General features: G+C 48.7%; 1 protein-coding gene across 1 annotated transcript; it reads right to left on the bottom strand.

Moving 5' to 3' along the window:
- Positions 1 to 239: 239 nt before the first annotated feature.
- PPP2R5B (protein phosphatase 2 regulatory subunit B'beta) lies at positions 240 to 20930 on the bottom strand. The gene is made up of 13 exons (XM_054990878.1): positions 19686 to 20930; positions 15206 to 15402; positions 14248 to 14349; positions 13927 to 14019; positions 8445 to 8575; positions 7308 to 7367; positions 6760 to 6868; positions 6333 to 6386; positions 5977 to 6027; positions 3888 to 4007; positions 3597 to 3724; positions 3239 to 3340; positions 240 to 2327 (listed from the first exon to the last, which is right to left on the bottom strand). The coding sequence occupies exons 1-13, from the start codon at positions 19882 to 19884 to the stop codon at positions 2180 to 2182; spliced, it is 1494 nt and encodes a 497-aa protein (XP_054846853.1). The 5' UTR covers positions 19885 to 20930; the 3' UTR covers positions 240 to 2179.
- Between the last annotated feature and the right edge of the window lie 4885 nt (positions 20931 to 25815).

Here is a 25815-nt window from a genome sequence, read left to right as displayed (position 1 = left end):
AATTAAGCCCATCTTTAAAAAACCATCACGTCCCCATTCTTCAAAAGGCTGAAAATGGCCTTTAAAGTGTCATTTTACATTATCCACCCTAAAGCAGAGCTATCACTATGAGTCTGAAAATTCCCTCACAATCAACATGGCACAATATCTCCACTCTTATTTATGCAACGTTTGACAGTTATTTCCTCACTCAATGAGACGTCCCTCCAAAGCGACTGATGAGACAGAAGATTCAGTTGTGACATGAAACTTTATTTTTATTGAATACAGACTCGTCCAGCAAAAGGAAAACGAGGGCAGGGAGGGCTCATGGTAGCGAAACTTGTAATAAATAGACTTCCCCCACCCCCACCAAAATAGCTCTCTTCTGCAGCCCAACCCCCCCCCCCCGGACCTCAAGGCCTCCTCCTGTGGAAACTACGCCCTTGAGGCATCATCTAAAAAGACTACAGAAAAGGTGCGCCTGGTGTCTACGGTTGCCGATAGGCTTCAGTGTTTTACTAAAAAATAAACTGTAATACACGCAACCCCGCCCACCCTCTCCCAAACGAACCACCCCGTGACTATTCCTTGATACAGAGAATGATTGACGTCATCATGCCTAGTGAGGAAAGGGGGGGGAAGCATTCACCTTGCCCCCGGCCAAAACTTTGTGGGGGGAGAGGGGAAAGAAATAATATCATAAACCCAAGATGTAGAACTTGTGGTCCTGCAATCCTTAAAAGCCTTTTGGGCTAAAGATGCTATATTCGATTTCAAACAGCAAATTGTGTTTTTAGAGTCTCTTAGGTCCCCCTTTTCCTTCAAGATGGGCAGAGAATATTCTAACACCTGAGAGAATCATGAGCAACCATGCCCCCCTTCCCACTTCCCAAGATGGTACAGTCTAGCGCTTCGACCTCCCCCCTCTTCCTTATTCAAATGCTGGAAGACCTGCAGAACCATCAACGGTTTCTACCTGTGCAACATCCAGCTCTTCTAAAGTGCAGGAATTTGAGCACCCCTCTCCCTTTTCTTAGCACCCCTCCCCTCCAAATTTCTATTCATGGCTAAAAAACAAGCCCAGTGGAAGCAGGGAGGGAGGGTGTGTGTGAAGAGAATATGCTACACTCCGTCTAAGGGCCATGAGTATCCAAGCAAAAGTGCAGCTAAGTTCAGTCACAAACACACACGCAACCACACACCCGACCACAGGATGCAAAAAAAAAAAAGTGGGGGGGAAAAGCCCAATAAAATGATTTGGGAGGAGGCAGAATTTCTTTCAGTCCCAAATGCTGAACAGGAGAGGCTGTTCTCAGTACCTCCAGCTCTAAATACAGGAGGGCAAAGCCACTCCCTCTCCTCCTCCTAATAGCATGCAGAGGCCCAGATTTACACACACACTCAGCCACACGCTGCTCTCACCTCTACTATGGTAGGAACCCCCCTTCCCCTGTCATGCCAAGGAGGATTAACATGGTTCCCCATCTCTCCTTCTGGGAGGGGGAGACAAAAGCAAGGCTACGTCTTCCACTCACAGGGGGGGCAAGGATCAAGGGCCACCTTGCCAACACCATTGTGGAAGAGGAGTGGGGCCTCACCTCATGAAAGAGAGAGGCAACATCTAGGGCAGGAAAGCCTGCAATGTGTACGCCCCCAACAGGGTATCAAAAAATGATTCTTCCCCACTGCATTAAGCCTCTGCCCACTGGAACCTCCACTCAGGAGGTGAAACTTTGGATCAGGAGGTCTATTGCTTACTATCGCCATGGGAACCGTGCTCTCTTCCCCATCTCGGCCTAGACAATGGCTCCAAGCCTGTGTCGTGGGCAATGACAGCGCTCCCCCCCTCCCCCCGGTATAGCTCCCCATCATCTGAGAACATTCTTTTCCCATGCACCCCCATTTTAGGAAGCATCAAAAACAGCAGTAGAGATCCTCCTGATTCTTCTCCCCTTCTTCTCAATACAGCAGTGCCCTTCCCCAGAAGCCACAGACTCCAGGTGTTGAATGGGGGCCTCAACAATCCCTGTGGGGCAGTGGGGAAGGGAGCCATGCCCACCAACAGGAAGGGCAGAGGGCATGAGCTCTGGTTTGGCACAGGCCTGGCGAGTGGGGTTGGCTGTATAGGATGAAGGACTGCACCAGTGTGTGTTGCTCCCAAGCCACAGCAGGGGGGATTCCCGGTGAGAGGGGCCTCCTAGCTCGCCTCTCCCCTCTGCACAGCCAAGCTGTGCTGCAGGTTCAGGCGGTTCATCTTGGCCTCCTCCAGTCCTTGCAGCTTCCGCAGCCGAAGTTCATCCAGTTGCCGCCACAGCTCCTGCCGCTCCTTCTCCTTCTTCAGTTCTCTTTGGGAATGAGAAAGAGCCAGGGTGAGAGGGGACAAATGCAGGCACCTTCCCCCTTCAGCCCCATGACCAGCTTCTGTAGTGCAACAAGATGGCCAACAGGAGGAGCTCTAGAAAACTCCCATCTCAAAGGCTTAGGGATAGCTTTTGCACAAGGGCAATTCCCCTGTGCTGCTCTGATTGCAATCATGCTTCTGCGTGAGCATGCAGGAATTTCCATAAGCTGCTTCAACCTTCCATAAGCTTCCATAAGCTTCTCCTACTTTCCACTGTCTCCTCCTGCCCCCATCTCCAGTGGGCTTTTTGACTTTTTTTGTAATTGGTAGTATGTCAGTATAATATTATGCTATACTGATATAACTACTACTGATAATTCTTCAAAAATCCAAAAGCTCACCAGTAATAGGGGAGGGGAGGGAACAGTACTGGATATGGGCAGGGAGGTGTAGAAATCCATACCTTCCCATCCACTCTTTCCTCAAACCCACGTTCAATACAATCTTTCAGGGAAAAATCACATCAAAGCAGATTTGTGGAAGCCTGCAGCACAGCTGGGGAAAACCCAAGGGGTTGGAAAAGCATCACAACATCACGCTGAAGCCAAAATAAAAACCACAGAGGTTGGGGTAGTGGTGGGGAAAGATGAGCCGCAAGAACTCTGTGCAAAAGCAACTTTAGTGTTAGACAGATTGCATCAGATGCTGTTGTCTTATGAAGACTCCTTCTCCCCTGGGCTACATTTTCTGCCCTGCACAGGGGAGGCATTCAAACACACAGTCCAGCCTGCATAGATGGTGTTTGGAAGTGAAGACACTAGATACCCGGAACGTTATTCCAGTTTGTGGAAGGCCGACAATGCAGACACAAACAGGAGGAGTGGTCCAGGTTCTCACCCAGCCCCACACACTTACTGCTGCTTCTCCACCTTGTAGGAGGCTGTGAGTTCATCAAAGAGTTTCCCATTCATCTCCATGAAGGTCTTGAGGACATTGTAGACCAAAGAAACAATGGTCCTAGGGGAAGGAGGAGAAACCCAGAAAGTGACATGTAGTCTTACTACACTGTATCCTCCTCCACCCAACCCAAGGGGAACCCAAATACAACAAACATCTGACCCCCTTACAGGAAAGCAAGAGGGCTTTGTTCTCATTTTACGTAAAGAAGTACGGACTCTTCTTCTGGGGGGGAGGGGGTTCTGAGTATTTCAACACTCCTCTCCACCAGGTACCTGCCTGCCCCATGCGTCTCCCAACCCACACGTGCACTCACGGGTTCCAGTGCTCCTTGGAGACACGATAGAGCGTGCCGAAGATGGTGGGCAGCACTGTGTTGCAGTTATCCTCCACCAGGCTCAAGATGTATTCGTTGTTCCAGAAATACAGAGCCCGCTCTGCAACCTGCAGGGGACAAAAGGTGAAATCACAGTGTGCAGGAGAAGAGAGCAGGGGAAAGAGTCCCCCCCCCGGGCACATCAGAAGGCCAGCTGACCCACAATTGCCTCCTCCCTCAAAGAGTTCTGCCCAACTCAAGCTCATGGTCCCCTTTCCCCACCAAGGTCACCTGGAAGTGAGGGCTGGCGATGCATCGAGCCACCTGCTTGAAAAGCGGCTCCTGAATCTTCACAAATTGCGAGGGTTCGATAACATCTAAGATTTCTTCTATCTCTCCCAGGAACATCACCTGGCAGGAGGAAAAGATTTACTTCATTTCTAGCCTGACTTTCTCGGTGCAGATTACAAAACTAAAAACAATGCAATAAAAACTGTAATACATTCAACAATGAAGTAGAATAAGTTTACAAGGATGAGAAACAATGCAATAAGAACAAAATAGTACATATAATAAATGAAGCACTAAAAAGGTGAGGGGGGGGTGTCATGATCTTCACTTTCTTTAGGGTGGATTTTGCTTTAAATCTCCCCCTTACACCCTCTGGGTAGTTTGCTGCCACCAGGAATATATTATTCCAAAATGTTTTATTTAAATTTTCCCTTTTGTAACGTGTTTGAGCGTCAGGCTCCTTTGTGGTTCTATGTGGCCCTGAGGATAGGAATGGGAGATAACTCTGGGATATAACAAAACAAAATAAAAGTTTATTTTTTTAAGCGTATTGGTTACATAAAAGTAGTTCTTAGTTCTTCTAGTTGCTTCATCCAACTCATTCACACAGATCCCTTGTAAGGCTTCACACACTGTTAGCCTCTTTCTCTAGGCTCTATATTTCTCTCACAGAGAACTCCTCAGACAACACACAGCTAGCCTGTTTTCTTTTCACTCTCAGTTCTTTCTCTCTCAGGCGCACACACAGTTTGCCTGCTTCAAACAGAATGAATATATAGTCTCACAGACACATTCAGTTCAGGCTTCCACTCAGGTTGCCTTTCCCTCACAAATACATGAACACACTCAGGCTGCGCACAGCTCCCCTCTCTTGCCCTAACTGAATCTTTTTTTCTCTTCCTCAGTAACTGAAAACCGCCTTCACTCCGCCCACTCTGTCATCAACCAATCATATCACTCACTCATCTCTCTCTTTCACCCCCACTCTTCACCTATCTCACCAAACATTTAAAGACACATGCACCCATTTCTTGAAATCATTACAGGGGGGAACCTGCCTGCAGATTTTCCATGTACAATTAAAACTAAAGCCTGAATGACCTTTTAAATATTTCCATTTTACTAGAGCTCTATTTACTTATATGTAAATGCCCTCTTACGGCAGGGCAGGAGTAGGATGCCGCCACAACAAAATCCATCCATCTATTTTTAGACATAGCTGTAGGGGTGGATTGGGAAGCCAAAACAGCCCTGGAAAAGGGGTGAGGGGACACAGCAGACTTGTAGCCGCTCATGACTGGCATGTATGTGGTAAGGCTATGAGCCTGGAGGGCTGTATTGTAGGGATGGGGTCTCAGATGCTTCACTAATGAGTTAGGGACCATAAACTTCACCACTATGTTGCCTTACATATTATCTGTTGCTTTAAATATGTACTCCTATGTACTACCTGTGCTTTAAGTTGTCTAATGTCAATCCTAGAGGTGATTATGTTTTATTTCAGTATTTTCTTCTACTCTGTATTGGATTCTTGCTAACGCTATGTCTTTTAAACTTTAAAAATTTACCCTATGGCATTGTTTATGTAAATGTCCTTGATACAGTATGGAAATATACTTGATACGGATTGGCTTAATCTCATACTGTGTAATCTGCCTTGAGTCTCAGTGAGAACGGCGGACTATAAATGACATAAATAAATAAATAAATAAAATAAAAGTCTCACAGCGGCAGTGACTCCTGCCCACCTCACACAAGGCAGGGATTGCGGTCTCATGGAAGCCGGCAGCCCTCACCAACTCGCAGTGGCTCCCACACATTTTGTCCAGGGCCACTCTGGGGGATTTTTCCTGGTGGCCTTAATGGCCAATCCGGCCCTCTCAATTTGATTCCCACATCAACTTTGTGAGGAAAATCAGACTGAGACATTGTGATTGGTTCCAAGGTCACTCAGCAAGCATCCTTGTCAGTTAGGGATTTGAACCCTGGTTTCCTCCATCCCAGTACAACACTAACGCATTAGGACAGCTAGGCTGATGTTTCTTCTGACTCTCCTATCCTCCCCTCCACACTGCCCATCTCTACTTACCTCCTTCTGCGTGCAGGTCTTTGGCCAAAATTTCAACAGCCCACGGATCACCTGGTAAAATAGGGGAAGAGAAACAAAACAGAAGGCAGGGAGTTAGAAATCCATACCAGTATCGCCCAGGGCCTCCATCTTAAAAAGCTGTTAACAGCCAAAACTTTCCCCAGACGTTCAGCCTCTTCTCCCTTAAAAACAGGGAGGCTCCCAACCCAGCATGCTATGGAGTGCTCTGCCCAGGGCCTTCTCATCTTTTGTGGTTTTCTGTATCTATGGATTCAGCCATTTTTATGTGGCACCGCCCAGCCTGCCACACCCTTCCCCAACAAATCTCTCACAACCCACTTAGGGAAGCAACTCACATGCTCTGTCAGCGTGGCATCTTTTTCTAGAAACTGAACCACACAGTAGGCCAGCTGCAAGAGATCACAGAGTGAAGGAGACCAGGGTCAGCCACAACCAAGCACCACGTTTTCATGGCAGTTGCCTACTCTCTCCTCCCTCCCCCACCCCTTTGACTGAAATTTAGATATTTATCCCCTGCTTTCCCCCCACCAGGGTCCAAAGCAGCTTACAGCACCCTCCATTTTTATCCTAACAGCCATCTTGTGAGGCAGGGTTAGGCTCAGAGAGAGAGAGAGAGAGAGAGAGAGAGAGAAAGCAAAACTGGCCCAACGTCAACCAGCTGGCTTATATGGCCAAGTGGGGATTTAAACTGGGTCTCCCAGATCCTAGACTGACGCTTTCCATCACACCACCCTGGCACTTCGCTCCCCTTCTGCGGCTCACCTGGGCATGGAATATGGAGAGGGATTTCACTGAGTGAAGCGGAATGAGGACTCGTACCAGAAACTGCTTGTGTTCCGTCTTCAAAGGCAGGGCGAAGCCATTGATGATGCTGAACAGAGCGGGAAGCAGACATGGGTTAAAGCTGTAAAGCAGAGAGGCTGGGAAGCACTGACCCTTACCCCTAATAAGTGAATCCCATTTTGCAGCTCTTGATGCACGGAAGGAAGAATCTAAGAATTCCAACAACAACAACTGCTAGGGGACATGAAGATACCGAAGACACGCCCCTCACCCCGTCCTCTATCCAACCTTGGACTTGAAGGGTAACATGTTGTTTCTCATCCCCATATCTCCCCCCAACTCCTGCACCAGGGCTAGACTTAAGATGCCTCACTAATCTGCCCTTTTTATTCCACAGCAAGAAGAAATGTATGCTCAGATTGGGGGAAAAGGTGCAGGTGGGGAGTGGGGGACGGATAGGAACTGTGTGCGGAAACAACGAAAAGGTGCTCTGACCACAGGTGTCAAAGGCATGGCTGGGTGGTTACCTGCCCAGAATCTCCAGCAGTTCCGCCACACCATTGAAATGCTCTGTCTCGTAAATAAACCTGGCAGGGAGGAAGAAGAGAATGAGGGGATCTCGTCACAGTCCTGTTCACGGAACCAACTTTATAACATCCATGCCCACCTTCCAGCAACGTCCTTCGCCCATCCGAACCGGCTTTGGTAGCTTTGCTATTTCATACCGTTGGGCATTTATTTATTTATATACCAAGCTGGTCCCGTAAGGGACAGCACAGTAAAATGGGCAAGCCGGAGTGGATCTTTCCTTCCATTCCTGCTCTCTAGAAAGGAGGCATGGAAAAGAGAGACTCTGAGAGCCAAGCTACAAGTGACGCCTGACACAGGTTGGACACTTGTCAGCTTCCCTCAAATTTTGATGGGAAATGTAGGCATCCTGGTCTTGCAGCTGTAATGGAGAGCCAAGCTGTAAAACCAGGATGCCTACATTTCCCATCAAAACTTGAGGGAAGCTGACAAGTGTCCAACCTGTGTAAGGTGTCGCTTGTAGCTTGGCTCTCAGAGATCTCAGAATCAGTTAGACAAGTTGCCCAAATGATTTTCTTGCAAGGGCCAATAAAAGAAGAGACTTGGGTTCTCAGCTAGTAAAATGAGAGAACAGGGTGTGCTTAACCCGCCCTCTAGTGGGCACCAGGTGGCATTAAAGTTAAACAGGACAGTTCCTGCCAGTGGTGGGACCTTGCAATTAAAATTCAGGCAGGTAGATCCTGAATTGATAAAAAGGAACTACTCCTTCGCTCAAAAGATGGCCAGCTGTTAGAGGATGTGACAATGGCCACTAATTTAGTTGGGCTTGAAAAGAGATTAAACAAGTTAATGAAAGAGAGGCCCATCATGACGATTAAATGAAACCTCCATGTTTGGGAGGCAAGAACTTTCGGAATACCCATGGCTGGGAAGCAACACCAGAAGGCAGCTTTGGCCTTTGTGATCAGCACCACCGGTATGGAGCAGGATGGCTGCTCTTATGTTTTTATGACAGGGGGATACTACTGGACCAGAAATAGCACGGAGCGGAGACGACAGTTGAGACACTGGTTCCAGCTCCCTTGTTCCTCCAGACCTCTGGGGGACTGGAGCAGAGTGGAAGAAGAAGAGCTCACCGCAAGAAAATGTTGTTGCATTGCTTGCGGATGTAGGCGCGCAGACCCAGGAACTTGCCGTAGACACGGTGGAGGATGGTCTTGAGGTATTCACGCTCTCGGGGGTCCTCACTGTCGAAGAGCTCCAGTAGCTGGAGGGAAGCAGAGATGATGAGGAGAGAAGGCAGGGGCAGGGGGCTGTGGCTCAGTAGCAAAGCCTCTGTTCTGCATGCCAAAGGTCCCAGGTTTAATCCCTGGCACCTCCCAGTTAAGGATCAAGTTGTAGGTGATGTGAAAGACCTCTGCCTGGGACAATGGAGAGATGGTGCCTGTTAGAGCAGACAAGGATGACCTTGATGGACAAATGTTCTGTCTTTGTATAAGGCAGTTTTATGCATTCAGGGTGCCCTGCTTGCTTTCTTGGACACCCAGCAGTGGCTCTCCAGCTCTTCCAACACCCTCCAGCAGCTCTGATAGTAAGTGATAGACAGAGACCTCTGCAAAGCAGATGCTATACAACTGAGCCATGGCTCACCCGCCCTGGACCACCCTCAAGTTAACCTTAGCAAGAACTGGGGCAAGGAAATATTTCAGCTATGCCCAATCAACCCTAGTCTAGGAATTAGATCAAGATGGGTAGCCGTGTTGGTCTATCTATAGCAGTAGAAAAGAGCTGGGCTGAATCCACACTTACCCGGCACAGCGCTAAGCAGGCGGAGTGAGAGCGTCTTTCTGGCGCGTTTTATGATGTCATCACGCCACGAGAGTGGCATCATGGCACGATGACATCATAAATCGAGCCAGAAAGACACTCTCCCCCTGCCTCCTTAGCGCTGTGCTGGTAAGTGTGGATTCAGCCGAAGAGTCCAGTGATACATATAAGGCTAACAAAATTTGTCTTCAAATACTTTGTCAGATACAGCTAGAATGTGAGTCCATCTGTCTTTATATCTTGGAGAGTGGAGTGATTTCAGATGCTGAATGATCTTTTACCTGCTATTGCCATTCAGCATCTGAAATCACTCCACTCTCCAAGATATAAGGACAGAGGGACTCACTGAAGAAGTGAGCTGTGACTCACAAAAGCTCATACCCTACCACAAATGTTGTAAGTCTTATAGATACTATTGGACTCTTGTTCTTTTCTAGTCTAGGAGGAACGTTAATTATTTTAAATATTTTTCCCACCTTCTAATCCAGATGCTTTGAAGGAAATTTATGGTAAGTTTTAAAAACATTCAAACAACAAAACACAAAGAATAACTGAAACTGTTTTATCTGCTGTGTTAGAGCAATCTATAGCAACGTAACAACAGATCTCGGATGCCTCTCCTAACAGCCATGCTGTCACCAGAAGTCCACAGGCTTCCACCTAAAAAGGTGCTGCTGATCCACGACTGGCAGGACAGAAAGCCTAAGAAAACCAAAATGGTTCAACCCTTGGGAAGAAAGTGCCAGGGAAAAAAAGGAACCACAGAGAAAATGCCATTCCATGTGGCCACCCACCTCACTCGAGAACGCATGGGGCTCTTGAAGCAGGCCTCGACAGAGGGCCCAGGGAGCACCCTCTTCTGGATCGACTGCAATGTCCAGATCCTTTTAATGGCAGATCCCCCACAAATGGCATCACAGCTATAGAGCTGAAAAGCTTCCGCAGTATGAATCATGATATTCTGTCTCCTAGGTGAGGGCACAGCTGGTGAATCAGCCAAAGCTAGTTAAAGGAGCCCCTGGCACAGATGGTAACTGATGATCGAGGAGTGGGCCCAAAACAACCAATGCAAACCCTCTTCTCTCAGGAGGAGTGCGAGTCCATCAAGAACAGTCCCCACTAATCCCAGCTGAAATACTCCACCCACCACCAGAAATGCCACTTTTGTTGAAGCTTCAGTTTGTGTACCAACCTGGAAGCTTATCACCGATGCCAAACACAGCTTCAAGGCATTCGCAGACCAAACCCAAGGAAAAACACAGTTGAAGTCATTGATATATCCCCAATGACACCAAATCCTCACATTTGCAATGAATCAAGGGTCACGAGGTCTGACCCCTATAAGATGGAAATGGACTCTAGAAAACTGGGTGCCCAGGTCAGGGGGCAAGCCTTTGCAGTCAGCTTGATCCTCAGCACTTCTAGGTATTAACCAGTCCAGACTCCACCCTCCTTGGTTTCTAAAACAACCCACAGCTCCCAGCCAGCCTTGAGGGTTGGGCCTAGCGCGGTAACCAGCCTAGCACCCTTCCAAGACATCACTGGGCCAACTGGTACTGAGTACTCCAATTACCGGTTACCAAAACGGATCCAACCATGTGTGCTTTGTAAGGGCAGAAGATGCCTTGCTCATGTTGGTGGTGAAGCAGAAAAAAATTCTGCTATGATGTGGTTAAAAAAAAGGGAATTGCTGCCAGCAGGGCAGGGCCCAGCCACAAAACCCAAAGTGGTCTAAGATGGTGGGAACCGGCCAGGATTGTTGGTGCATGCCATAAACATGCTAATGCTAGGGCACTATTGTGCACAATAAAACCCCATGCCTATGTTATTAGGGCTGGACATAAAAAACGCCTTTAGAGATGGACCTTCTGCTGCAGCTTTCAGTTTCCAAATGGAGCCAACCAGGAAGCTCTCAAGCAGGCTCTGAACGGAACTGTCCGTCTCCTGTTGCTCATACGCAGAGGTGTACCATCTTTGAACATAAAAGGTTCCATTTAACCATCACACCTAAGAGATGCTATTATTCCTCCACGAATCTCACTAATCCTTTCGAGGCTATGAAAACTAAGGACCATCACCAAATCTTTGCGGCTCTACATTCCCTGAATTAGTTACGCAGTGTGTGAAGTCTCCACTTTTGTCATGTAAGTGATCCTAAGTTCTCATGCTGAGTGACAAAGACTTCTCTGTTCATTCCTCCACACTGCTGATGATTTTATAAGCCTTTATCAAACTTCCTAAAATCATCCTTTTCTGTCCGAGAAAACCCCAAATCTTTCCACCTTTTCTCTTCTATATCATCATTTTGGCCTGCTCTTTGTGGTGGCGCAATTGTAACAGTATTCATGGATTTATAACAACATTATGAGAGCGGGACATTTGTTCTCTTTCCTAATAACTTATACATTCAAATGCCTTTTTTCATTGCCTTGAGATGGTATTTTCAGTAAACATTCTACTGTCCCCTCCAAATTTCTTTTCCTGGGTTGCTGCATTCAAATTAGATCCTATCAGCACATTTTTGTTCCAAACCACATCACTTATCTCACCAGCCAGTTTAGAAAGAGCCTTCTTCAAGGTATGCTTTGGAGTTCCCCTCTCTGAATAATGTGGCACCATTCCCAAGTTTGGCTGCCTCATTGCTCCCCAGGTATAAAGTGAAATCGCAGCAATACTTGCAGGACTGTACTGCACACTTACCTCTGATTTTTGGTTTGGTTTTTAAAAGTTGCTGACTCATAAGGAGGTCACATTCCTCAACAATGCCTGCTAAGTTTCCTTCTGAGCCTTGGTCAAAAGCATTGTGAAATACTTATGCATTTGCTAATAGCTTCAAAGATTTCTAAAAAAAATTGGTGAGCCAGAACCTGCCTTTACAGAAGCACTGCTTGTCCTTCCTCAGCACAGTTTGTTCTTCAATAAAGGAAATAATTCTAGCCTCACATCCGGATCCTAATCAACAGTTTAACTAATACACCACACTGACGCAACACACGCAAAGGTTGGGTTGCAGCAAGAAAGCCAGTGCGACCATTCTGTTTTGCAGCTTTGTGGATTACAGGGTTTATTTTCTTATACTGACACCCAATGATTCCACCAGCAACTTACATCATTTTTCATACTTTAGCAACCCTCATTTCAATTTACATTTTGAGGGGAAGACCCACCCAACATCGCACCCTCTGCCTATACCAGTGCCCGCCACACACCACTTCAAAGGGCTTGCTGTATGCCTACCATGCCCCACACAGGCTCCCAACCTCTCACAGCCTCAAAACAATACAGCAAGAACCATCATAATTTAAAAGAAAGCTTAATTTAAAAGTCTGGGCTGTCTGCACATGGCCTGCAAGGCCAGGTTTTGGAGGGCAGCTGATGATATAGGCACACCACCAAAGTGGCCCAAGTTCTAATAGTTCTTCCCCCCTTGATAGGAAGGGACTTTGCACCAGAGGACAACAAAGGAACTTCCTTATTAATAACTTGTGGCCAAAGACCAAAAATAAAGAGGAGCCTAGAAAAACTTACAGCCTTGCTCACAGATCGGCATCACACAAAACCTGAACTTCCAGTGCTCAGTTCAAAGCCACGATCAGCTTTTATTGTCGACGAATGCTAAGCGGTTTTTCCTTATTTCTACAGTGAAATCCTGTAGAAAATGGTGTGACAGCCAGTTCCACTTCACATCTTAAGAAACTATCACCTAGGGATGTCAGCTCTATGCTGAGCATGGGAGAATCCTTTACCCCCAGCTGCCATGCCCTTGCCACCACTTACCTGGTTGGCAGGGGGTGGGAGCGGAGGTGTGGGGAGGCTGGCCAGAACATGTAGCAAAATGGTGCACATGTGCACTCTACAGGGCCTCAATGGTATCACTTCCAGTTTAAACTGGAAGCAATGGGGTCTCACTGAGGCTGATTCTTTAAGAACTGGCCCTGCTGACGCTGCTTTCAATTTAAACTGAAAGTGATGTCACTGGGAGCACACATGCATGAAAGAAAAGAACCACACCCAGTTTCAAGGTAGGGGGTCCTGGCAACTCTACCATCGCTACTGTATTAGGTCTGCATCTTCTTGGTGGCGCTCAGCCAAGTAATCCTAGCAACCCATTAGTGCATTTTCTGGCTAATACTCTGCAGCAATCTGGAAGGTAGGTGGAGGTAGCAGATTTATGAGCTCCTGCCCTTCGAATGAAGATGACACCAATTCCATTCCCCTTCTCTTGAAGTCAAGAGTTCCTGCCCCCATTCCTAGAAAACTGAGAGGGCTCAGTTTTCGAATTAGTCCAATGGGCACAAGAGGGGTTTGACTCCTGTCCTTAAAGAGCTCACAGTGGACCTGGAGTACCCACATATACACCACAGGATCCTGGAGTCCAACTTGATAAATGTACACTTACAACAATTAAAGTCCATCACAGAGAAATAAGGGGAGGAAGTGTGTAGCCAGTAGAGAAGGAGAGTGGAATGTTTGTCACTCCCAGTTCTCGCTTCCTTTCTTGCATTTTGTATCAATATTACAATAGCTTGCTTGGATAGTTTATTCTTTGAGCACTGGTTGGCCTTTCCCTAAGATACAATGACCATGCTGGAGCAAAGAGAATCTAATGGAAGACACTTCATCAAAGCTACTCTCTACTCACAAGCAAAATAACAGTCTTAAGAAACATGGTACATGTCCAGCACTGAGGCCCTTGTGTGGAGCAAAGGAGATGCACACCCACAGTGACCAATAGCACACTTCCCTGGCGCAATACACATCCCTTTGCCCAGCCTCCCGCTACCAACTCACCAGCAATACAAATTTCTGGTCTATGTAGCGCTTGGCAACAGAGGGCTGGAAGTCTGGACTCTCGAGGAACCGGAGGAAAAACTCATAAACAAGCTGAAAAGAGACAGGCAGAGTTAAGAACCAAGAGCATGAACTCCTTGCCCACACGCTTTGTCCTGACCAATGCACAAACTAAAGACATGCCAGCTTTGGAACGGGAGGAGCTGGGTAAAGAGACCATCGCCCCTTTATGTTTCTCAGCCAATCAGACAAGCCCAAACTATCCAGATTGGCGGCATCCTCCTGCCAATCAATATCTGGGAACTCACGAGGAGGTCTCACCTGCAGATGCGGCCAAGAGGGCTCTAAGTTGGGTTCATCTTCTTCAGGGTCAAACTCAGGGTTCTCACTGGGTGGAAGCGTCCGGAAGATATTGACAGAGATCTAGAGGCAGTGGAGAAATCTGCTGTGTTAAGATGTCCCAGTGCTTTTAACTTCATGCACCTCTGTGGCTTGTGAGTCTTAATAAGGCAAAAACATCTCTTTATTGTGCAAAGAACTCAGAATGGACACTTAGGGTTAGACCAGCAACCCGCCTGACATTTAAGGAAAGTCCAGATCCAGCACCACGTTACCCTACTGCACCCAGTTAGCCAGAGGTACATTGCTGCTGGAAACAGAACCTCCTCTTCCCACTTCAATTAACTTTCAACACTAAAGCAATTCCTCTCTGTTCTTTCTCAGTTTCAGTGTGTGAATGGTGCTCTAGGAACCATTTCTCCTCCCCAAGACCATTTCACACAAGTTGTCCTGCCCAGTGGCTGAGTCCTTCCAGCTCCTCTCCCTTTTCTCTCTCTCCTCAGGGTTGCCCAGAGCAATTGACAGGCAATGCATTCAGGACAGACCAAAAGGGAAGTACTTTTTAAAGAAGAATTAAATTGTAAAATTCACTATCAGTGGACATAGTGGTAGCCATGAGCACAGATGCCTTTAAAAGGGAGATTCATGGAGCAGAGGGTCCACCAATGGCTACTAGCTATGATGACTAAAGGGAACCTCCATAGTCAAAGGCAGCAAACCTCTGAATACCAGTGCTAGGAGGCAACATCAAGGAAGGCTTCGGTTCTCTGTGCCCTGCTTGTTGGCCTTCCAGAGCAGCTGGTGGTGAAACAGGAAGTAGGACGAGATGGACCACTGGTACGTCCCGCAAGAGCTCTTCCTAAGTTGCGCTAAACCAGCACCCTTTTGCGCTGGTGGAGACTACCCCCTGCCCCACTCCAGCCCTTCTGCCCTCTCTCACCATCTTGATGATCTCAGGGTAGAGCGGCTCAATGAGGATGCCACGGTTAGTGGCCACACACTCCACCAGTTCATTGAGGGCTGCTCGCTTGATCTCCTTGCCCTTCAGGTCAGCAACACAATCCAGGAAATCGAAGAGGATGGAGCACTGCTGGAGCTTCTTGCACAGAAGGTCATGCAGCTCCGAAACGGGAGCATCTGCAGGGAAGGCGGAGGGATTCACAAGGATCAGTTTCTTACACAAGGGACAGCAAGATGGGGCATTTTCCAAAAGCAAAACCATTCTCTGAGATCCTGGTACGGAACCTTGGTGTGCACCCTCCGTTTTATTTACTAGACATGATTCAGTGCTGATTTCTGTCACCTGAAAAAAAAAATCCCAGAGGTGAACAGCAGCATGCCTGAGGTCATAAATGAACCCACAGGGGCAAGAGATGGGCAAGCAATTCCAGACCGTCCCTGTAGTCTTCGTGGAGACCCTGGCCCTACAGCTGTCTCTCAAGGTAAGAGATCCTAGCAAGGTTTCCTTTCCCAGGCCTGGAATGCAGCTTTTGTCCTTCATGCTTCTGCAAAGAATTCTTGGGAATGTGGGTGCAAAATACGCTCCTGGTCCCAAGTGAACACGCCAAACAGCAGCCCACATTAATCCCTCAGTGCACACAACTGGCTAGCTGCCCACCTAATGCCTTGGTCAAGACTCTGGTTGTTTCAGATAGGGCCACAGAAGTTCACATCCTGGCACAACATGACTGTGGGATCAGGAAAAGGTGGGCCCTGCAGGCATAGGGGAAAAACAAGATGGTGTTCTCCAGCATAGAACTGAAAGATGATCCCAGCATTAAAAAGGGTGCGGCAGCACCATCTCCAGGAGACGTGGAAGAGGCCAGTTTCTACAAGTGCATGCAGCTAATTATGGCAAGGCATACCATGCCAAAGAGATGCCCAGGAGATGGTGTGAGGAATGGGCATTCCAAATGGGGTGGGGGGCACAGCCTGGCACTTCACAATTTGTACCCACTAGGCTACTTGCATACACTGTGCAATGCCTGCCTTACTCTTTACAGATTGTAGCACCAGTGGGAGATCTATAGTTAAGAAATATCAAGAAGGTCAAAGGGCTCTGGGAAGAATATGCAAGCTTGTCTCTGTCAATATTAAGGTTGGATCTCACCATCGCAGATGGCTGTGGAAGGGTGTGGATCAGTGGTACAGCATCTGCTTGGCATGCTGAAGACCTCAGGTTCAATCTCAGCATCTTCATGCTGAGACTCTGAAAGGGTCTGACTCAGTATAAGGCAGATTCCTGAGTTATGAACCCCTTACTCCAGCATATAACAGCAAAAGAACAATAAGCAGGAAAAAGCCAACCCATTTCCTGACAAGGAAGTGTGCCGGACAGGGCTCTTCCCTGATGGGTGAAACCTACAACCAGCATGGTTTCGGGGTTAGTATCTGGATCTGGTTCCTATCGCACAAAACTCACTGGATGACTAAGGGTCATTCTCTCCCAACTCAGCTTACCTCCCAGGGTTATTGTGAGGATAAAAAGAACAATGTACACTGGGGCTTGAGCTCCTGGGAGGAAGGCCAGGATCTAAACGTGGCAGATAAAGCAGCTATGTGGCACTCAGGATGACTGCAGAGGGAACAAGATGGGCACCGGAAGGACAGAATGGGGAACTGAAGGCTGCAGTCGGGGAAGAGCTGTGACTTAAGAACCACAGCAGCCGCGGCACAGCCTGACAAGCCCTGTTGCTGTCTCCTCCTTCGTGCCCCTTGGGATAGGAAGCAGCGCCCCGGAATCCCCCTGGGAACCGTAACCATGGCAGCGCTGGGGCCAGACAGTCACATCCAGAGGCAAAGAGGAACAGCCCACAGTCCTGAGAACAGCAGAGGTGTGGTGACTGCACCCCAGGGCTTCAAAGACGGTGCCCGGTTCCCAATTCCCTCCATCCCCCCACTACCCAGTTTTTAAGCCTGGAAAGACTGGGGAGGGGGGAGTAGTATTCCAGAGTCTAAAGTGAACAGGAACCTTGAAGAGGAGCCCAGGGGCGCCATTCTTCCCATCCTGACAGGATGACAGGCACACGGGCAGCCACACTTTCCTCCTCACCTATTTTTAAACCTCAGGAGTTTAAATAGCTTCTATCGCACTCAATCCCCGGGTCCTGGCTATGCCCCCTCCAGCTGGGGTGGGATGGTGGCTGTCAACAAGGGATAAGTGGCTATCAATAGGGGATACAAGAGGGGATTAAATGGACTCAGGGAGGATTGGTCTATCAGTGGCTACTAGCCATGGTGACTAAAGGGAACCTCCACAGACAGAGGCAGTATATCTCTGAATACCAGTGTCCCGAGGCAACATCGGGGGGGGGGGAAGCTCTTGTTGGCCTTCCAAAATACTTGGTTGGCCACTATGTGAGACAGGATGCTGGACTAAATGGACCACTGGTCTGGTCCAGCAGGACCCACGTTCTTAACATGTTCTTTCCCCAGTGCTGAGAGTGCCCAAAGAGAAATCTACAGAATGTCCCTGTGAGGACTACAGAGAATAGTTCATGGTGCTGAAATTACACTTTGGGCAATTGTGAGGGGACCTGGAATAGTGCTCGGAGCCCAGATCGGGATGCTGCAGCCCCCACAGGAAGACTCTCAAGAGGCAGCAAGGCTTCCAAGGATCCTGCCCTAGCTGTTCTTCCCATGAGGTGCAGCCAAAGGAGGATCACTCAGTTTTGCGGGGTTAAGGAGCTACTGCTCAGGGCTTTTCCACACTAGGGTTTTTTTGTTTCAGCTTAGCTTCTTAACCGCATCAGTTCCCTTACTTCCTTACACACAGGGTGCTTGATTGCTTTCAAGTTTTTCTGGTGTTTTTTTCAGACCACTTTTGTGATAGTCAACAAATAATTAAAAAATGAGATAGCAAGGATCAGCAAATGATATTGGAAAGCATTGCTGTCCAGAAGCCAAGATGGAGCAAAAACTCGGGTGTTGAAAAGCCCTCTGTGACAAAGAGATTCCCGAGCATACTTCTGGAAGAGTGCAGCAGAAGAACCACAGAGGCCATCTCCTAAGCAGAGAGCAGGAACAGGTAAGAAAAGGTGATTTACACCCAGCCGGCTGGTTGGGCCCAACATCAGGTCCTAACTCCAGAGCTGCAGAAGTGAGGGTTAAAGAGGTAAACTCCGGGTGGCCGCCCTTCCATCTCAAAGCAACACTCAAGCAAAATAATGGAGCTTCATAAGGAAGCAATTTGGCTGGTAATAAATCTGCAGCTGAGACTAATGCTTTCATCAGACAGGAGAGCTTTGACAGGCAAATGCTTACCTCTCCATCTAGCCTAAGGACATTCATGACTCAATGCATATTTTGCATTTTATGTATTGCCTTTGCATGGTGCTCCAAGCTACAGCTTGAGTGAGGCAGGCTCAGCCAACAGTGAGCTCCACAGCTCAGCGCTGAACCTGGGTTTCCTGTGTTGAAGACTAACCATTTCATACCACTGGCTCTCTTCAAGGCACTGCAGGCTGGCAATTGTGCACCACAACTACTGTGGCCCCTTCTGGTTTCAGTGGGAAAGAGCAGAGCACATGCTTGACCCCCCCCCACTTTGAAATCTGTGGAAAATTAAAAGCACCCATCAATCACTCAGTGGTACAACTGCATGCCCTAAAGGACTCTGGTTCAGTCATCAGCGTCTCCAGTTAAAAAGGATCTCAAATTGCAGAGCTGGGGAAAACTTGTTCACAGCCCAAGTTGCTGGAGAGCTTCTTCCTGTCAGTTCTCTGCTACATAGACCCATGGTCTCCCTCCCTATGAAGCATCTTTGATAAGTGCATGTGCCCCAGAATCCAAGACAGAGTGGAAGACGGAGCCCATTTTAGTGGCCAAAACCCAGAGTCTGTTCCTTGCAGCTGGAAATGATGGTCTCTGAGGTGACCTTGTCTGGCTCCAAGCTTTACAATTTCTGGAGTGGTGATCCCCAGAACCTGCTCATTCCCCACCTTGCAGCACTTTCCAGACTCACTATACCCTGGGGGTGGGGGAGGAAGTCACAGCCCACAATTGCTCCCAAAGCTGTCACAAACAGGCAGAAGATGCACCTGGAAAAGGTTAAGGGGGCTGTTTGGGAGAAGAGGAAGTGAGGGTTCCTTGTATACCAGCAAGGGACAGTAGCCTAGTAGCACCCCACCTGCCTTCAAAACACCCAGACTCCTGAGCAACCCCAGCTAAAGTACTGGAAAGCACTTGCTTTAAGGGCCCTGCTCTTTAAGGGTGGGGCTGAAAAAAGCTCAGCAAGACCTACTGGTCCACTCCCCACAAGCCAGTCACAGGACAAAAATCAGAACTCAGAGCCCAGACTCAGACATGGGTGCCCTTGGCCCTTCCCAAGGCCTCCTGCAAGCGTGTTTCTCCTGTGGAGGGAAGAGGAGGAACCACGGGCAGGCGCTCAAGGAACCCAGTCCTCACCCCCAAGGCCTTACCTTTCAACAAAGGAAGAGGTGTGAGCTCCTGCTGGTTACTCTGGTACCGGAACTGGGAGGAACTGTGGGAGCGCCTCTGGCGAGAGCGGCGCAGCGAGCGCCGGGAGAAGCCGTCCACTTTATCTGGCGGTGGCACCGGGGACAGCCCTGGGGACGAAGGGCTGGTGGGGGTGACTGCCGGTGGTATCTTGGTCTCCATCCTGGCAGCAGGAGAGGGTCCGCGCTACGGGCCAAGCCAAGAGGGCGTTAGACGGAAGAAGCCTCTTACCACCCCAGCGTGGTTCCTGGCCTCTCCTCAGGCCACAGCAGCTGCCCCATGACAGGGGCCCGGGGCCTCGCCTCCTGCCCCACCGACGCGGCCTGTGCCTAGCGCCAGAGAACCCCCTCGCTGTTTCTGAGCCCAGGAGGCGCCCGAATTACATCCAGTCTAGTCCTCGGCCTGCTGGGCCCCCCATGCGGGCTACTCCGGGCCCGGACAAGCAGAGGAGCCGGATGGTCCCGACAGCGGCTTCTTCTTCACGGAAGACCCAACGGGGAAGGGGGGCATGGAGGGCAGCGTCGAGAAGCACGATACGTCCAGTTCCGCTTGTCCCAGTCAAAGGTCACCCGAAGGCTGGGCTGGTGGCAGCCTGACACCGGAGAGGGAGCCGCCGGCTGCTCCCTCGGCCCCTCCCCGCTCCAGCTGCCGCCCGCCGGGTCGCCCCTCCACCATCAGCCTCCCAAACGGGGAGCCCCAACTAGGCAGCGGGTAGGCGGGGAGCGACAGCGGGCGCGACTCCTGGCGAAGTCCGCGGAAGGCTGCGCCCCGGCTGTCTAGGAGCCCTTGGCGGCTCAGTCCGGAGCGGCCGCTTCCCCCGCCGCGCGTCTCGAGAGGCCTCTTCGAGCAGCAATCGACGCCTCACGCTCGACCGCCGGGGCAGGGAGCTCGCTGCGCAGGAGCCATGCCTGGGGCAAGCGAGCGACAAGGGCCGGGCAGCAGCGCCATGGAGCAAGAAGGGCAGCGCTGCGCGGGGCCGTCTCAGGGCGCCGCCGCCGTCGTCGCAGGTGCCAGCAGGTGCATAGCTCGGGCCGAGCGGCGGCGAAAGCAAGGCCCCTCCTTCTGCTTCCCGTCTCCCCTCCCTGGCTGGCCGCTGCTCCTGCCGCCGCCCGTGCACCGCAGCGCATACAGGGCAAAGCGCCTGTGCAGCCCCGTCCCCCTGCGCGCGCACAAACACGCGCGCGCGAGAGCCAGTCCCCCGCGCTAGACCCAGCCCCGGCAGCGCGCGCGCCTCCCTTTGATACGCCTGTCATTAGGCTGACACTAAGTAACCTTCCATCCCCACGTGACCGCCGCACGGTCCCTCCCATTGGCCCCTTAAAAATAGAACCTGCGTCATTCGCTATAGGATGATGTCATCTGCGCTGGCCACTGGAGCCGCGTAAGGGTGGAGGGTCCAGCAGGAGCCCCCTAAAGTGGCCACTTGCTCGCTGGACGCTGCTTGGTCTTTCCCCTGCAGTTTTGTTTTGTTTCCCCAGCCTCCTTGGTCAGTTTTGTGCTCTTTACCTGAATCTTATTTCTTAGTACTCAGGTGCTCCTGGAGCACCTGCCGAGGGCTCGGTCGTCTGAAGGGATTCCAGATATGCAAATTTAACACAAGTGACATTGAAGCTGACATCCATATCGAGTCCATCCTCTTGCTCGATTGCACCCAGATCGCATTCCCATCCCATCCTCTTATTCTGCTAAACAGGATGATCGCCGGTGAAATAGAATGCAGCCCGAGGTGCTTAAGTAGTAACAGCGTGTCCTCATTTTTTTCAAAAATGTATTTATTTGTATCCTTCCTTTCTTCCCTATGGGAGCCCAAAGAGGCTTACATCACTCTCCTCCATTTTACTCTCACAACAGCCCTGTGAGGTAGATTAGGCTGAGTGTGTGACTGGCTTCCATGGCAGGGCAGGAATTTGAACCCAGATCTCCCAGATCCTAGTCTGTCACTCTACGTCAAAATAAGAAATTGGCCATTCACAACATATAAACTGGTCTTGGTTCTATGTTCTTTCTTGATGAGGGACTGGAGGAAAGCACAGTTGTAATCTTCACCGCAGTTGTGTGTGATAAGACCACTGTTCTTACAATTTTAGATAGATGGGCTTTATAGCATCTTCAGTGGGATTTTTTTTTTGCCATCCAGTGATTTGAAACTACCTCCAACTGCAATTCCTGATGACAGGCCCTGTGTTTTATGCAAAGAACTATACTTTGTACTTGGCTGACAAGGAAATGATGCAAAGTCTGTGATGTTTAGTAATCTCTACTAAACATAACAACTGTAGAGCCTCAGCTGGACCACAAAGCCTAGAAAGTCATCTTACCTTGTAAGTGTGTGTGTGGGGGCGGGGGCTGTAGGCCACAGTGTACTGAATTTTCATGGGGAATTATGGTAGTCAATCATTTGAAGATTGGGTAAAATGGCTGAAAAAGCTGGACTTGATAACCTTTGGCCTGAGAAGATACTGTTTGGTAATATCCAGGTCTTGGAAATCATATTGTACTGCAACTAGATCTTAATTCCAAATTGTTTTGTTCTATTTTATGCTTTGAATGTTCTTTTCAGTGCAATGGTGTTACATGATTGGTCAAATGACCGTAAATCAAGAAATGAATGAATGAAATGAATTTGAAGGGTGGGGGTTCATACTTAACTGAGCATCTCCTTTGCTGTGGTTTAATGAACACTAGCTTTGACTTACACCCTGCTGATTCAGGTCCAATAGCATGTTAAAGACCAACTAGATTTCCAGGAAAGGAGCTTTGACTCTCGAAAGCTCATACCCTGGAAATCTAGTTAGTCTTCAAGGTGCTACTGGACCCAAATCTTGCTTTTCTATGACAGACCAACCCGCCTAGCCACTTGAACCCCTGCTGATTGTTGAACTAGAACCTTTTGATATTCATTGAGACCCAGTAAAGGGTTAAAATAGCGGCATGTTCAGTTGCATCATGGGAGTTGTAGGCCAAATATGCATCACATTTCCTTACTCTTCAGCTTTGGCGGGGGCTGTTGCACTGATGTAATGCTGTAAAAAACCGAGCAAGAAATGCTGTTGCCTACTGTACCTCTTGCGCTCATGCATCTTGTTCACTGAGAAGCCATGACATACAGAATACTGCTATTCCAAGTCTCGTGTGTATTCGTGGGCATTTACCAGTCAAGAATTTCAATTATATAGCTTTTCTTTTTACCACTGATAATTTCCTAGCTGCCACATTCATGTTCTAAAATGATTGACTGTGAGTGAACACTGATCTAGGTTCATGGCTAACTGGTGATCTTGGGCAACCTATACTCTCTCCGTTTAACCTAATGGGAACCCTAATCCAGCTCAAACTAGACCTGCTGCCAATAGAACAGCTTAGCTGCAACCAACTCAACCTCTGTTGTTTTCAATGGGACAGGCACAACAAACTTGGGTGAAGCGGGGAGGGGGGGCTGGATAACCCTAAAGGTCAAACTATACAGATGATAGATTTGGGTGCTGAGCTGCAGCTTTCCCCCCCTCTGAGCTTTCTCACAACATCATCATCCATTTTTGTTGCCTTTCCGTCGTTTCCCCATTGTTGCTCTGTGCTTTCGCAAACCACCTTCCATCTGATCTGAGAAAGCAGAGGAAGGACAAAGAAACCACACAGAGGCAACAAATGGGAAACAATGTTGTGAGGAATCTTGGAGAAACGCCCCCCCCCCCCGCATGTTCCCACCTCCATGTGTAGAGATCTTTGAGCCTGGGTCCCCCACACCTAGAGCTAGAAAAGAACCTATGGCATCAACATGAAGGGGAAGCGATACTTGGGTTGGTTTCCTTGGGAAGACAGACCCCCCCCCCCTCTCCCCAGGAGACTGAGGACATTTTTTTGTTATTTTTGCTTTATTTGCTAAAATACAAGCAGAGCATGGGTGGGGACAGAGAGACACTCCTCCAGGGTAGCAGTTCCACTAACTACAGATCCTGCAGGCTCAAGGTACAGCAGCCAACTCACAAGTCTCAGCCTTTCTGTTTCATCCAAACTTTAGACAGCTGTTTTCTCCCCCTCTCCCCCTCACACACACACACACCAGGCACTAGAGAAGGTCTCTTTCACCAAGCCTTCACAGGTAGTTGGATTAACATTCTTTCATCACAAGCCAAAGAGTTGTAGGTGTCAGGTAAAAACGTTTTTATTCTCTCAAGCACAAAGCAACAATTTTATATTTGGCTAGTGCTGACTGGTATTTTTGCTACTTTTTACATCTTGTTGCTGCTTTTGGTATCTGAATAACTTACTGATTGCTGTTGGTTTTTACTGAACGGCTGCTGTGCTCGCTTTTGACTTTTGTCCTTTCTTGCTGCGACTTTGGTCTAGAAATATTTGAAGCAAACAAATGACAGACCCGGAAGATCGGAAGGTACAAAAGGGCTCTTTGAGTCAAACCCCTGGTATGAGACTGGACCATCCAGCCACATTGGCCCACAGTGTGGCACAGACAGGGAGTGAGTGCACCACATGGGTATATGCCAGCAAATCAAATAGCTCCAGGTAAGCCTTGTAAGTGAGCCAGCAGTGGGCAAAACTCCACAAAAGTGCTGTCAGTCTGAACTGGAGGAAAATTCCTTCCTGTAAGTTAATCAGTCATAACAGAGGATGAGCAGAATCAAGTCATTCCGCTGGAAATTTCGTCAAGCACGCTTCTGTGACATCCAACATGCTACCCTCAGTTGAGTCCATTCCTTACACCACAAGAGATGTCTGTCCTGTTGGCCCAGCTACCCTACTTAAAACTGGTACATTTGTTTTACATCATGAAAGTGAGTGAAGATCAACAATGTAGCGTAGACAAGCCGCTTTTGTGGAATTTTGAGGTCTGCTGTACAAAGACCTTTCCCTTCACCTCAGAAGATACACATTGCTGTTATAGTTTTCATCCTTGTGAAGAATAAAGATGTTTAAAAGCGAGTGTCTCAAATGGCTACACATTTATTTATAGCATTTATACCCTGCCTTTCTCCCCCATGATGTCCCGAAGCAGCTTACATTGTTCTCCTCTCTTCCATACCAATGTAGGCAAATTGGGTTCAATGTGGCTCCACTAGACACCCTGTGAGGTAAATTAGGCTGAGAGGGTGTGACTGGCCCAAGCTCACCCAGCAAGCTTCTGTGGCAGAATGGGGATTCGAACCTGGGTCTCCCAGACACCACCACACCACACGGACTGGAATCGGCTGCAGTGGCAGCTTTCTGTGATGTCTGTGTCCCTTTGACGCAAAGAACCAGAGCTGTAGAGTCTTGTTGTGCAATGTGGAGGGGGTGGTTGGAGTGGGGTGAGTAAACCTGGATGTTGTTGTATTGGCCTTATTTTGCTTAGCCCAGCAGTCGCTGGGGAGGCGCATCTCTTTCTCTCACACAGATGCTGTGAGTGGCTCTGCTACAGTATCTTCCCCTCCCTCCAAGTGCCATTAGCAGAACTCATTAGGCATGCTCACAGGAAGAAGAGATGCCCTCACTGTGCCCTCGGGGCAAGGCAAGGAAGAGCATAAGGCCTCTGAGCACTGACCCATGAGCAGATGACGGATATTCAGGGCTGGCACCTAAACAAGGAAAAGGCCTTGCTCACCCCAGCTCTGGCTCTACAGGCTGTAAACTCATTTTGATGCAATCAAATCCTGTTGCTACCCCTCTTCAGCCCGCCCTCCCCAAGAGAGAAAAACCTAGAAGCACAGATAGAACAAAGCCTTCGAATGGCTGAATCTTTTAATGGCAGGACAGCTGCAGGAAAAATGAAGTAAAAGCAAAAGAAAGAGTGGCCTTGGGCATACGCAGAGTACCTTTGCATCAAAACAGTGCAATCCTAACCAGGTCTATTCAGCATCCTATTCAATGGGGCTTACTCTGAGGAAAGTTTTCTTAGGATTGCACTGTGACCACAGCCAGCTCCCCCACATGAAGGGATTCCAGATCAGAGAATGTGATTTTTAAAAAGATTTATTTGAAATGTTTATAAACTCGCCTTTCTCCATGACAAGTCCAGACCTATATTTGGTAACAAACATGTATCAAAATACAGTAAATATCAAATACATTATAACGACATTAAAATAATTAATACAGAGA

Source organism: Eublepharis macularius, chromosome 1, assembly GCF_028583425.1.
Source record: "Eublepharis macularius isolate TG4126 chromosome 1, MPM_Emac_v1.0, whole genome shotgun sequence".
NCBI classification, from domain to species: Eukaryota; Metazoa; Chordata; class Lepidosauria; order Squamata; family Eublepharidae; genus Eublepharis; species Eublepharis macularius.
This window is presented reverse-complemented; position numbering and strand designations above follow the sequence as displayed.